The 12620-nt window shown below is 45.9% G+C and overlaps 1 protein-coding gene across 7 annotated transcripts in view; it reads left to right on the top strand.

Moving 5' to 3' along the window:
- The window catches only part of DEPDC5 (DEP domain containing 5, GATOR1 subcomplex subunit), a 41769-nt gene that overhangs the window by 9211 nt on the left and 19938 nt on the right, over positions 1 to 12620 (top strand). For 4 of the 7 annotated variants that reach the window (XM_071572422.1, XM_071572421.1, XM_071572418.1 and 1 more), the window contains exons 16-27: positions 445 to 506; positions 601 to 674; positions 1177 to 1246; positions 1751 to 1787; positions 2494 to 2614; positions 3665 to 3885; positions 5408 to 5611; positions 6072 to 6207; positions 6477 to 6574; positions 9529 to 9594; positions 10895 to 11078; positions 12088 to 12248. In XM_071572422.1, the coding sequence (XP_071428523.1) occupies positions 445 to 506; positions 601 to 674; positions 1177 to 1246; positions 1751 to 1787; positions 2494 to 2614; positions 3665 to 3885; positions 5408 to 5611; positions 6072 to 6207; positions 6477 to 6574; positions 9529 to 9594; positions 10895 to 11078; positions 12088 to 12248 (1434 nt within the window). Of the gene's footprint in view, positions 1 to 444; positions 507 to 600; positions 675 to 1176; positions 1247 to 1750; positions 1788 to 2493; positions 2615 to 3664; positions 3886 to 5407; positions 5612 to 6071; positions 6208 to 6476; positions 6575 to 9528; positions 9595 to 10894; positions 12249 to 12620 lie in introns of those variants that run through there. The other 3 variants (XM_071572420.1, XM_071572423.1, XM_071572424.1) reach the window with 2 other exon arrangements.

Raw genomic sequence — 12620 nt, 5'->3', positions numbered from 1 at the left:
TGGGCAGGCTCTCGAGGCAAACAGGGACACTGGGGAAAGGTGTAGCCTCTTCTGGCTGTGGAAAAGTGGCTGCTGTAACTTGTGTGCACTGGGAAGAGGGGTTACAGCTGGAAGGCTTTGTCTGCACTTCACATTGAAATGGGCAGATTTTCAGGGCACTTAGAGGCCTTTAATTTCTTTTGTTTGTGGTAGAGAATTTCATCTGTCCATGCAGACCTTTCCCTTAAAGGATAATCTGACCAGATTGACATTTCTTACATCCCCATAGGCTCTGTTGGTTTGTGACCAAACCATGGGACTGTTAGCTACCATTTCCAGTGTAATTGCATCTTAAAATGCCACATGAATAGAAATTGGGCCCTCAGCTCAAGCTGGTGATCTGTTTTGGCTTAGCTTGTCAGTCCTGCTCAGCCACAGCTGAACTCTGCTGCTGTTTGTTTGCAGGGATAGGTGTGGATTTGGTGTGCATGGGAGAACAGCCCCTGCATGCTGTCCCACTCTTTAAGGTAAGGCTGCTCCTGTGCTCTGCTCCTGCCACAACCCTTGCTCCTGTTGTGCCTGGATACAGCTGCTGACTCTGCTCCTGAATTCCTCCTGCAGCTCCATAACCGCTGTGGCCCTGGAGACTCCCGCATGGGGGATGACTACAATATTCCACACTGGATAAATCATAGGTAGGGGAATTCTTCCAGCCTTTGCTAAACGCTCCTGTTTTTCACCTTCATAATCTGTTGAATTCTCTTCCTTCTTTCTCTCTTTATTTCCTCTGCTTTCCTTGATAAGCAAAGCCATGTATTACATGACTGTTGTAGGACTCTGGGCATTAATGCAATGTCTCAGAAAGGACAGGCAATCTCTGTGGTTTTCACACAGCTGGTGTGAGTCACTCCTGTCACATAAATTAGGGAGAGTTGTGTAAATGGCACAGTGAAGGGGAAAGTGAACTGGGAAGTGGTGTAGCCTGAGGCTGTGAGGGTGTCAAAGCCTTTACAGGAAAGGTAGTTCCTCTGTAGTTAACCATCCATCAGTATTTTCCATATGTTGTTTTGTGCAGAGAAAGGTGTCACTTTTTCTCCATCCCATAACTAGTTCAGGTTCATGGGCTGTTTGCTGTGTAGCAAACCAACCGTGTTCAATTCTTAGAAGACCTTAAAGCCACCCTGTTTTTCCTTTCAGTTTCTACACATCCAAAAGCCAGCTCCTGTGTAATAGCTTCACCCCACGGATCAAGCTGGCAGGAAGGAAGGTGAGGATCTTTCTGATTTATCTTCTTACTAGCTTGTTGGATGCCTTCTCTCAGCCAAGCATCAGAACCTTTACAGCAAGTATTCCAACAGCTGAAACTAAGTTTCTGTGTTGAAAGACTGAAAGCAAAGGTGTAATGTTTGTTGTAGTGATTGTGAAAGAGGGACTAGTTGGTAGGTCTTTCCTTTCTGGATAAAACTAGGTGGGAAATGTTTTAGTCACTATAAAAAGTAGAGTTTCATTCTGTGACAACGAACTCCATGGAGAGGAAGAAAGGTGTGTTTTTCACACAGGTTTGTGACTGAGTATCAGTCGTTAATATTCCTGAAGGGGTCTGGCTGCCTTGCTGAGTCAGCAGTATAAACTTTCAGTCTGCTTGATCACACTGGGGATATTTCCTTAGAACATGCTGATTGTTTCCCTTCTCTCTTGCTCTCTTTTTTCTTTTTCCCTTTTTTTTTGTTTTTTTTTGGTCACTTCACACTTCCTTTGTTGGACCCTCCAGCCACTGACTGAGAAGGCAAAAAATAATCGAGATGCCTGTGAGTAATTCTGTTCTGGAATGATCTACCCCACTGACTCCCAAAGTAGCAGCTGCAGTAAGACAAGGACACTGCAGCACAAGGAAGGGACAGTTGTGCTGGAAAACCATCAAACCCACATTTTTGTCCCTGGGGATGTCAGTGGCCTCTTTGGCAGATAATAATGTGGAGGGAGGGGGGGTCTGTCCTGGCTGTGTCACCGGGCCAGAGGAGGATGTGGTGTCAGGCTGGAGTGGTGGGGATGCTGTCCATGGGGGTGGGACAGAGGGGCCTTCACTGGCTTGGGGTGTTGTCAGTGCTGGGAGCACAGAACTGCAGTGGCAGAAGCCAGCACTCTTCCAGCAGCACCTCATTTTAGAAGCTGTACCTTCTGTAAGGGAGGCTGTCCGTTCTTTCAGTGATGCTTCAAAACCTGCAGTTCCCTCATGAGAGAATTCAAGGCATCTGATCATACAACAATTGATTTGTTGATTATTAATTTAATGCTTAGGATGTGTGAGGGGAAGATATTAGGGCCACAGCAACCCTCATTTGGAGGCACCAACTTTGATAATTGAGCTGCTCCAGCTGGTTCTGCTCAGGAGACTTTTGTATGGGATTTCTTTTGGAGTAGATACTTTTCTTAGAGGTGAGAGCTGAATACTCTGACTTGCAGATCTTGAATGTTCTTAAAAGAGGTTCCAGTGCTATATGACTTTAATTTCAGCATTAGGAGCTCCAAAGGATGCTGAGAATGCCCTGCCCATCCAGGTGGATTATGATGGCTACGATGCCCAGGTGTTCCGGCTCCCGGGCCCTTCCAGAGCCCAGCGCTGCACCACGTTCAGGTGGGAGGCTTGGGATGCACAGCTGCTGGAGCAGCCACGTTCTGGTGGGCTTCTTGATGCATAAAATGCTTTGAGAAATACAAGAATTAAGCTCCACGTGCTTATAGTTGAAGAAAAAGCTTTATCTGTACCTAATCTTAGTGGCTGACTGTCTGATTTTGCTCCTATGATAGTGTAGGGGGTATCTAAGGAAAGGCCTAAGTATACCTTTTCCTTAAATCTTTAATTTTGTCTCAAATGGAATAAAGCTAGTCTCCCTTCTTAAGTTCCTAACAGGTTTTGCAAGGGGGTTAAGAAAGTACTTGCTCAATAGACTTGTACAGACGTGTAGGAAAACAATTTGTTTTATGCACTGCTTAGTAACTGGTGCTGAACACAAAGTGGTGGGGAACCTTCCCTAGAAATGATGTCTGTCTGAATGAGAGAAAAAACAGAAGCTGAATGCAGGTTCTCTGTTATTCCATGGCCCTTTGAGGAGAAAGGCTGAGTGTTGTCAGGTCCTGGCCAAATTCTTTGAACAAACTATAGATTTCAGTGGTTTTTCAGGAGTATGGGATTGATGAGCTTGTTTGAAGTATTTTTTTTTTGCTTTCCTTCTCTCAGTAGTATTGCCTAAATCTGAGGAAGCTGTGCATGTGGACTCACTTGTTAATATGAGCAACCTGTAGAAACCCATGCTGGAAGATGCCAGTGCAATGTGATGTAGTAATTCTGAGTAGTTTCCCTATAGCTACATGTTCCTGGCACCGTAGGCTCAGGTCTACTATCTTTTAGGCCACGTCTGTGCTACCAGCTCAGTGTGGAGTCTGTGCAATTGCCCAGGGAGTTGAATGTGCTCTTTTCACAGTTGTGCTGGAAGTGTTTCAGTGTTCTGTTCCTCTCTTGTCTGGGGCACAGAAGTATAAAGTACCCACATGGTCAAAATACATAGTGGTGGCTTCCTTGTAGTGCTCTTTGAGTTCACTTGTCAAGTATTGGGTCTGCTCAAGCCCCTCTGACCTGGGGACTGATCTCTTTGCTATGCCTGGCCATGCTTGTTGTGCCCAGCAGGTCCGTGAGGGAGAGGGAGAGCCGGACGAGGAAGAGCTCGAGCTCGTACGACGTGTCATGCAGCCCGTCGGTGCCGAGCCGCGCGCTGCCGCCCGAGGAGGTGCGCAGCCAGGCCTCCGACGACAGCTCCCTGGGCAAGATCTCCAACATCCTCATGATCCCGCGGCCCCACCTGCACCAGTGTGAAGTCAGCAGCTCCCTGGGCTACACCAGCACCAGAGGTCAGCTTGGGGCATGGGGGGAGAGGGACGGGAAGGTGGAAGCTGGTGTTGGGCACTACCAGGCCAGCACGTGGTACCTGAATTAGCACCCGTGGAACAGCTTTTCCATAGCTCCAGCTGTGGCTGGGTGTGTGTTCTCCCTTGATTATCCTAGTCCAGTTCCATTGCTTTTTTTATTGTCTTGTCCTAAATAGAAGTGTCCTGACACTGATTTGCTCTTTTCCCTTGTCTGTTGCCTTCTTTAGTACTTGACTATTCTCCTATGTCTGCCTGCAAATGTGGACATACACAAGGAACATTTATTATCCAGGTCACCTATAATCTGTCAAATGAGAAGTAGCCTTAGCAGTGAGCCCTGGGGGACCCTGCTTATAACATCTCTCCGTGGGGATTTGTTGTCATTAAGACTCACTTTCTAGAGCCTTCCTTTTGACAATGCGCTGCTGAGCTGTCTCTGTGTGTTAGCAGTGCTGGCACTCTCCTTTTCTTCCCTTCTAATTCAATTTTTTTCTCAGACAATATGCAATATCTTCCACAACCCAACTTATTTTTAGGTAAATTGTATTTCTCCTGCAATTGCTTCATCTTTTATCAAATCCTATCCCTGAAGCCTTGTTCTGTTTTTTCATGCCATGCTGTATGACACTGATCCCATATTTATCCTGTCACAGGGATTGGAGTTGCTGGTGTGGAACTGCTCTCACACAGTGTACCTGACCTTACATCTGCCTTTCATGTTTCCCCCTACTGTCATTTAATACAACTTTTTTTGGTGTTTGTTACTCCTGTAGTTTGAAGGACAGTCTGGTGACCAGCTGAAGGTGTTCAGCTGGCTGGGGGTGTGTGTGGAATAGGACTGGTGGGGAGGGAACAGTCAGAGAAATTGAGGTTTTTCACATATTGTAGATGGCAGTATAGAATGATAATTGAGACCTCTCTTTGGAACTTCCACTTATTGGGCAGAGTAATTGCTACTTAGTCATGTGGTATATTTCTCTCCTATTTCTAAATACCTGCACTTCTATTCTACATTGAATAGTGACAACTAACTTGTCTTTTGGAGATCATGTCCTGTGTCTTCTGGGAGTAATCCCTGAGTTCAGTGCTCAAATGTGAATGTTATAGAAAAGATGTGTGTTGCTCAGCTATAGTTTCTGCCATGTCCTTGGTATTCATCTGAAGTTTCTGGTGTCAGTGTTTTTCTTTCTCAGAAATTCTCCAAGCTCTGAGAAATTCTTCATAATCAACTTTGCAAGTGGTTTCTTTATGGCTTCTTTTAGTGTAAGTGCCCCTGTTCACAGCAATGCTGTAATGGCAGATGGAATAACGCCTTCTCTTGTCTGGATTCTTGTTTACCTTGTAGGTTTCAGACTGCATTGAAATTGCTTTCAGCATCCTGCCTGTTCCCTGGCTCTGCTTTCTTCCTCCTCACTAGGGGACGGGACCTTTGTATCCCTGAGCAGTCCATCCTCTTGCTGGGCTCCTGCACACTGTCCTGCTGACCTGGCGTTGTGTTTTCCAGACGTGCTGGAGAACATGCTGGAGTCTCAGCAGCGGGACTCGAGTGCCCCCGGGCGGTTCCACGTGGGCAGCGCCGAGTCGCTGCTGCACATCCGCCCGGGGGGGTACGCCCCGCAGCGCGCCCTCATCAACCCCTTCGCACCCTCCCGCATGCCTATGAAGCTCACGTCCAACCGGCGCCGCTGGATGCACACCTTTCCCGTGGGTAAGGATGCTCCCTGCCCTTCCTCCTTCAGGGGGAGAGCACCTCTGGTTCTGCACTGCACCACAGGCTGCTCAGTGCTCACTGACTGCACACTGCTCAGTGCTCAGTCCTCTTCTGGAAAATACTCCATGTCTTGGCAAACGAGCAGCATCAGGCACTGGGGAACAATCGTAGGAGCTGTTGAAGGGAATTGGTGCTGTAATGTGGGTTGACTTTCAGATGCGTAATTGTTCTTGTAATTTTTTAGTGCCTAAAGTAAGTAGGTGCTCTGAAATGTTTTAAAGAAAATGCTGCTTCGCTGGCTGCAGAGATGCCAGAGGTTCAGAGCTTTGGAGATTTTGTAAATGTGCTTTCTTAATGTCCATTAGTTATCATTGGCTGTGCTGTTTGCAAAGGGAGGGTGCAAACAACTGAGAAATCGGTGCAGATGTGGTGATTAATGATCCAGTTGTAACTGTAGGTCCGTCAGGAGAAGCCATCCAGATCCACCACCAAACCCGGCAGAACATGGCAGAAATGCAGGGCAGTGGGCAGCAGGACCTGACACATTCCTCTGCTGAGCTCCTGGAGCTGGCCTACCATGAGGCCACAGGCAGGTGAGCGCCTGAGGGGGAGTCTGGGCAGACCTGGCATGAACAGCCCCTTTCCCTGAAGTTTTATATGTTACACTAATGCAGTTACAGGTTGTGATCTATAAGTTTAATAGTATGTTGTGTCAGTTCCACATGTGCAGGATATACTGGGATCCACCACAGGCTCAGCTGGGGCAGCAGGGCTGGGGGCCTGGGAGTTGTGTGTGTTAAAAGCAGGGAATGGCACGAGTGAGGAAGGTCTGTGCAATCCAGGCTGGTTTGTTTTCCTGCAGACACGTCAGCTCCAGACATCCAGGTGACAGTGGCTCTTTCCTGAGCTTCGGTGGCACTGAGGAGTTCTCCAACGGGCTGGCTGGGAGCAACGGGACAGGTGAGGGGCAGAGGCAGAGCCTGGGCTGGCAGAGCCCTGAACTGTTGGTGCCAGGGTGTGACAGAGGCAGGAGGCATGGAAGGTGGGTGCACAGGCATTGCCAGGTAGGAAGAGTCAATAACAGAAAAGCACTTTTCAACTTTGAGGGATCCGTCAATGCTCTTATTTCGACCTCTTGGTGTGTGGTAGGTTTTTGGTTGGTTTTGGTTTGTTTTGGTTAATGTGTCTCTACTTCTCTAGGTATGTCTTAAAAACTCTATTACAGAAAGGTGCTCATTTTTTACTTATAAATTCAGGCAGTTACTGAGTTCCATAAGAACAAAGCACTGATGTCCAGGCACAAATCCAATGTTTTCTGGAATTTCTTGTCAGTATCTACAAATGCACTTTCTCCAAATTTTAAGCACTTTGGAGATGATGCTGCTTATAATAAATGTTGTTCACACAGCCCAAAATATTTCAACACACTTCGGAGAGAAGACACATGTCTGTACTTCCACTTGAACATCAGTGTCTCTTTCTCCCCTGGCCCATACTCCTGAATTAGTGAGAATTCTCAGCATTTCTTTTGGGCACTGTAAGTGGAACAGTATGCCATGTTAAACCTTCTTTTGTGTGGTCTGGTGTTTTCTGACCTACCCTCTGCTTTCATGGACATACTTTTTAGATGGTCACATGATAAAGAAAAGTCATCTTTTGGTCTAGAGCATTTGAGACTTCTTTTTTCAAAATCAATGTCAATATTTTTTTTAATTTACCCTCCTGAGTTACACTGCTTGAAAACAGTTTTGTTTCCCACTGTGGTCACACCTTGCAGAGCCATAAAGATGTTAAAACACTTCATTTACATGCGTGTCACATCCTGTGTTCACACAGTCGCATTAGAAGTGATTTTCTTTTGTTTTCTTGCTTTACATTTTTATTTTCTGCCTTCCAGATAGCCCTTATTTGTTCTTGCACTTGCCAAGCTGCATTTCAGCTGGATGCAGTTTGCACAATATAAATGCAGAGCATATCCTGGCAATAACCATCCCTGCATTTTACAGAAGTCCCTGTGTCTGTAGCCAGGGTGTAAATCATGGATGTAGTAGAAGTTTATCTGTGTCTCTGTGAAAGCCATTCTGAGCCCCTGCCCTGACTGTGAATGCCCTCAGCCATCCGTAGGGGCCACAGTGGGACTTGAGTTCCTCCCTTGTGGTTTTTGTGGAACCAAACAGCCCGGAGGGGTTTGTGTGTTTGGAATTTCCGCAAGGAGAATCCCTTGGGGAGCGGCTCTCCCCTGCAGCACGGGCTGCAGAGTGGAAACCGACCCCGTGTATTTCCCTGGACGCTCGGGGTGTTGTCTCTGTTGTCCCGCAGATGGGAGGGGATGGCTCAGAGGGAATAACTGTGGTTGCAGTTCCCGAAGCGGATGGCAGGTGGCATCAGGAGTTGGTGAAAGGGGAATGGCACTTAGAGCGGCTCTCACTGTTGTGCTGGCATCACCATGGAGGCAGATAACCACCCTTTCTGCGAGAGGGAACAGCTCTGGTGCTGATGTCAGTCCCCTGGGTAAATCCACACAAGCCAGTTTTTAAAAATGTCTCCTTTTAAATGGTTGGGGGCTTCCTGGAATTTGTGTTTTGATGAAGGGTTTGAAGGCAGCAGTTTTTCTTGTCTCCTTAGCTGCTCCTTTGCTCTCAGCTGTTTGCATCAGCTCAGGGAGCTGCTCCAGATGGGCAGTTTGGGGTTTGTCTTTGCTGTGTGATTGTTTCACTGTAAACACACAACATTGATGCAAATACAGCAGACAGATGAAATGGGGACCAGGAACAGCTGGTCAGGGCAGACTGTAGCATCACATTGGCTCAAGTGTTCAGGGAGCTGCAGTTCTAGTCCTGTTTTCCAGTTAACAGTCTGCTTAGGGCAAAGTCATTGGAGAAAGAGAACAATCATAGTGTCTTAAGCCCTAATCAAAACTTAAATATAAGTTTTCACTGGTGTTAAGTCCCTTGTTAGTCTTTATTTAGGTTAATATAAACTCAATTTTGTTCAAAAACTGCCTATTTCTGTAATTTTATCTTCTTTCACAGTGAATAACAACCTCCTTACTATTCTTTCTCACTGTATGGACCAAGGTATCTCCTACAGGTTAAAACATTATGGGAGTTGCTGCCTTTTCAGAACATGGTAGTTTTAAACAGTCTGTAATTAATATATTGGACCTATTTAGGGGCACTGAAGGCTTAATTGATTCTTTTCCAATCTGTAGCCTGGCAAGGGTAATTTGTATTTGCTGAATGAAGATCAACTGTTTGTTTTGTTTGCTCCCTGGCAGAGGAGTGAAATGTTTACTGGTAGTTTATGACTAAAAATGTTGGAGTAAACTTGTATTATGATTTTCATCAATTACTTAGACTATTTAGAGTCTTAGATAATTAGAATCTTATATAAGGGTTCTCTTCTCCCACCAGGTGAGTGTCTTGTGTTTTCTTTTCTTCCTTCCCCTGTGTCTTATGAAATTCTTCTTATCTTATACCTTGTTCATAAAATGAGAAAACCAATTGTAAAATATCTGGGTTTGGGTACTGAATATATTTGAAAGTACTTTATTCCTGAGACCTTTGAGATTATCAAGCTAAATGATTACAGGTGGCTTCTTTTTTTGTTATTTGCTTTTTTTAACAACATCTACTTTCCAAGATGTGTTTCAGCATTTGGGGGAGGTGGCTTTTGCTTGTTTCTTAGCTACTGAACACTTCTAGTGAGGTGTTTGAATTTGATCCAAGCTGTATTTTCTTGGCTTATTAATTGACTTTGTGGGGTTTTTTTCTCCTGTACAGAACCCCAAGTTCTTCCCAAGCAGAAAAATGCTGTATCTTAAAACATCAGCGTGCTTTTGATTTATTTTTATTTGAAACTCAAGGGAAGTGCATAATTGCTCAAAATAAAAAGTACATATTTCTTTCTTGTAGGAGTGAACCTCAAAACTCAGAACAAGGATTCCTTGGAAGATGCTGTCTCTAACTCCCCAGATCCAAGTAAGCAGGAGAGAGGTTTGGAAGAGAGTTTGCATAGGTGGGAAGATGGGGAGGGAAAGGGCATGTTCATATATAGAGGCATCAGGAGGTGGTAGGCAAGAAACTGAGGAGCCTCCTTGGCTTTTGGCAGGGGTTTATTTTGCCCTGCAGTAATTTGCAGGATCCTCCTGTGCTGTGTGTCACTGGGATGGCAGTTCTGTGGCTCCTAAGAACATGTGAAGCTGGTTGTTACATTACATCTGAAATTCTTTCCTTACCAGACTATTATGCAAAAAGCTGAAGGTGCTGAACTTGTCTCTGCCTCTCAGTATGGAAAGTTTGTTTGGCACCAGCTCATTGAAGCAGAAGTAGCACAGCCAGTTTGTGAATTTGGTACCATTTACTGAGAAATATCTGCCTTCCCCTTGTACAGAAACAAGTGTGTGACTGCTTAAGAAAGCGTTTTCTTTCCAGCAGTCTGTCCTGTACTAGTTTCTTGTGCAGTGTTCCTGCCATTGGTGTTGACACTTCTACAGTAAAATAAATCTCTGGCTGCAGGATCTCTGTGACAAGAAGTTTAGAACCAGTAGTTGACCAAGGGCCTTGATACAGGTTGTTTGAGTTGGGTCAGAATGATCTGGTATAATTTAGTTAGCTACTGCTTTTTAATGTCTAGTTTTAGATCTCTGTAATCTCAAAACTGCAGCATAACTCTAGGAAAGGGTGTGGGAAAGGATTGCTTTCCAAGTTACTATTTTTCTGGTCTTCCCACCCCTCTGGATCTGTCTTCTGTTTTTGTAACTGTAGAAATACTCCCTTTTCTGCTGTTGTACTATTCCAGAAAGAGGCTGGTCTGTCATTCTTTCTCTCCTCTCCAGCTCCTGCAGTTGTCTAGGATGCAAAACTGGTCTGATTTTCTTGTTCAGACTCGGAATGTTGATCTGTTTATTAATCACCAGTAACTGCACTTGACTTGCTGTAATTTAAGAGCGGTGGCTGTGTCAGCTCTAGCTTTCAATCGAGAGACAATTAAATGCATTAACTGTGAATGCCATTTGCATGATGGGATTGAGCAGCATGTGCACTGCATTGTTTAACAAACTCTGTCTCTTTCTCTCCCTCCCTTCTTCCCGTCCTATTTTCCTTTTTCCTTCCCATTCCACCCCCTTTTTGTCCCTGTTGACTTCATGCCAACCCTGTTTTTTGTCCCTCATTTTTCCTGACTCCTTTTCACGCCCTCCTTTCATCGTCCTCTGCACCCTGTGTTCCCTGGGTGCCCACACGTGCCCCACTGTGTGCCCCCCGTGGCACAACGAGGCAGTTCTGACGCTGTCTGCTCCCCCCGTAGTGCCAGGCTTCTGTTGTACAGTTGGAGTGGACTGGAAATCCCTCACTACTCCTGCCTGTCTGCCCCTCACCACCGACTACTTCCCAGACCGCCAGAGCCTGCAGAATGACTACACCGAGGGTTGCTATGACCTGCTCCCCGAGGCTGACATTGACAGGTTTGGCCAGCACCTTCTCTGTAAATGCCCCGAACCCAAGTGCTTAAGGAGCAGGTGATGGAAGAGGATCACTGGAATCTGTACAAGTGAATGATGAATTCCTAATAGATACTTAGATTTTGATTTTTCCAATGATGACGTTGCACCTTTTCCAATGTTTACCACCAACAGTTTGGTGTCCTGTCAATTTTATGTTAGAAATTGTGTTGAAATTTTTACCTCTCTTTTCTGTTGTATTTCAATCAAAATATCCAGCCTCAAGCTGTCATCTTTGTTAATCTATTTTCTAGCCAGTGTTTTGGAAACACTAAATGGGGAAATGCACGAGGACGCGCAGCTTAAGATGCTTATCCTCACTCTCAAGGATATTTAGTTTAAAGAATCTTGCTGGAAAACAGTGCTGGTAGGATAAATAGAACTTCTCAGCTTGTCTTGGAGGCCTGTGGTAACTATTCTTTAATAGGGTTGGGTTGGGGTGTTTTACTGAAGCTTCTCCTCACCTTCAGCACTTCTCAGGCTTTCCACAGCTTGTAAGACATCAAAAGATCTGTTTGTGTTGCTGCTTTATGGGAACAACACAAAAATATTAGTCAATGTGACTGAAATACATGGGGAGTAGCAGGATTAATGATAAAATCCCTAAAAGAAATGTTAAATGTCCCTTTGCAGCAGGAGGATGAAGTTTAGAGCAGAAGGAGTTGTTAACTGTCTGCAAGGGGCTGGAAAACTCATCTCTGGGGAGTTTATTGGAAGTTTCATGACTGTTGTAAGCCAGTTAATTACTAGTTGCAGAACTGCCTTCAAAGGCAGTAGCAAGCATTGCCAGACAGCTGATTGTCCCATCTCTGAAGGTGCCCCTTTCCCCCCTACTCCCACCATCAGGTGTTCCCAGGCAGAGGCCCCGCTGCCCAGGGCCCTGCACAGGCACAAACCCTCAGCTGGGAAAGGCAGAGCCAAAAGCAGGAATGTGTCAGCCTCTGATTGTGGTGTGCTTACCCTGTGTGTTCAGGAGGGATGAGGAGGGAGTGCAGATGACGGCCCAGCAGGTGTTTGAGGAGTTCATTTGCCAGCGGCTCATGCAGGGCTATCAGATCATCGTGCAGCCCAAGCCCCAGAAAGCGGCCCCGGCCGTGCCGCCCCCGCTGAGCAGCAGCCCCTTGTACAGCAGAGGTGAGTGCCCAGCACTGCCAGTCCCCTCCTTTGGCTTCCCTGCACCCAGCCCAGTGACCCTGAATGAGGCACAGCTGCTCACTGAAGCCCTCTGCTCTTTTTTTTTTCCCCTGATGTCATGTGAAAATCTTTGTTGGGAGAGAGACTGATCTGGGGCAGCACAAAGGCTGCACCAGGAAGGGACAGGTGCAGAATGTTTGAACTTTAGTAAGAAAGTGGCCTCATATTCATGATGGTGAACCCAAGTAAGAGTAGCTTCAGTGGTGTTTGGGTGAATACCTCTGAAACACAGATCACGTGGCGGCTGCAGGGCACAGCTCCAGAGACACACTCATATGGAAGCTTTGGGTCCATTTAGAAGCAAATTTCTAA

Source organism: Pithys albifrons, chromosome 17 (assembly GCF_047495875.1).
Source record: "Pithys albifrons albifrons isolate INPA30051 chromosome 17, PitAlb_v1, whole genome shotgun sequence".
Classification (NCBI taxonomy): domain Eukaryota; kingdom Metazoa; phylum Chordata; class Aves; order Passeriformes; family Thamnophilidae; genus Pithys; species Pithys albifrons.
The sequence above is the reverse complement of the archived record's forward strand: the minus strand, read 5'-3'. Positions and strand labels throughout refer to the sequence as shown.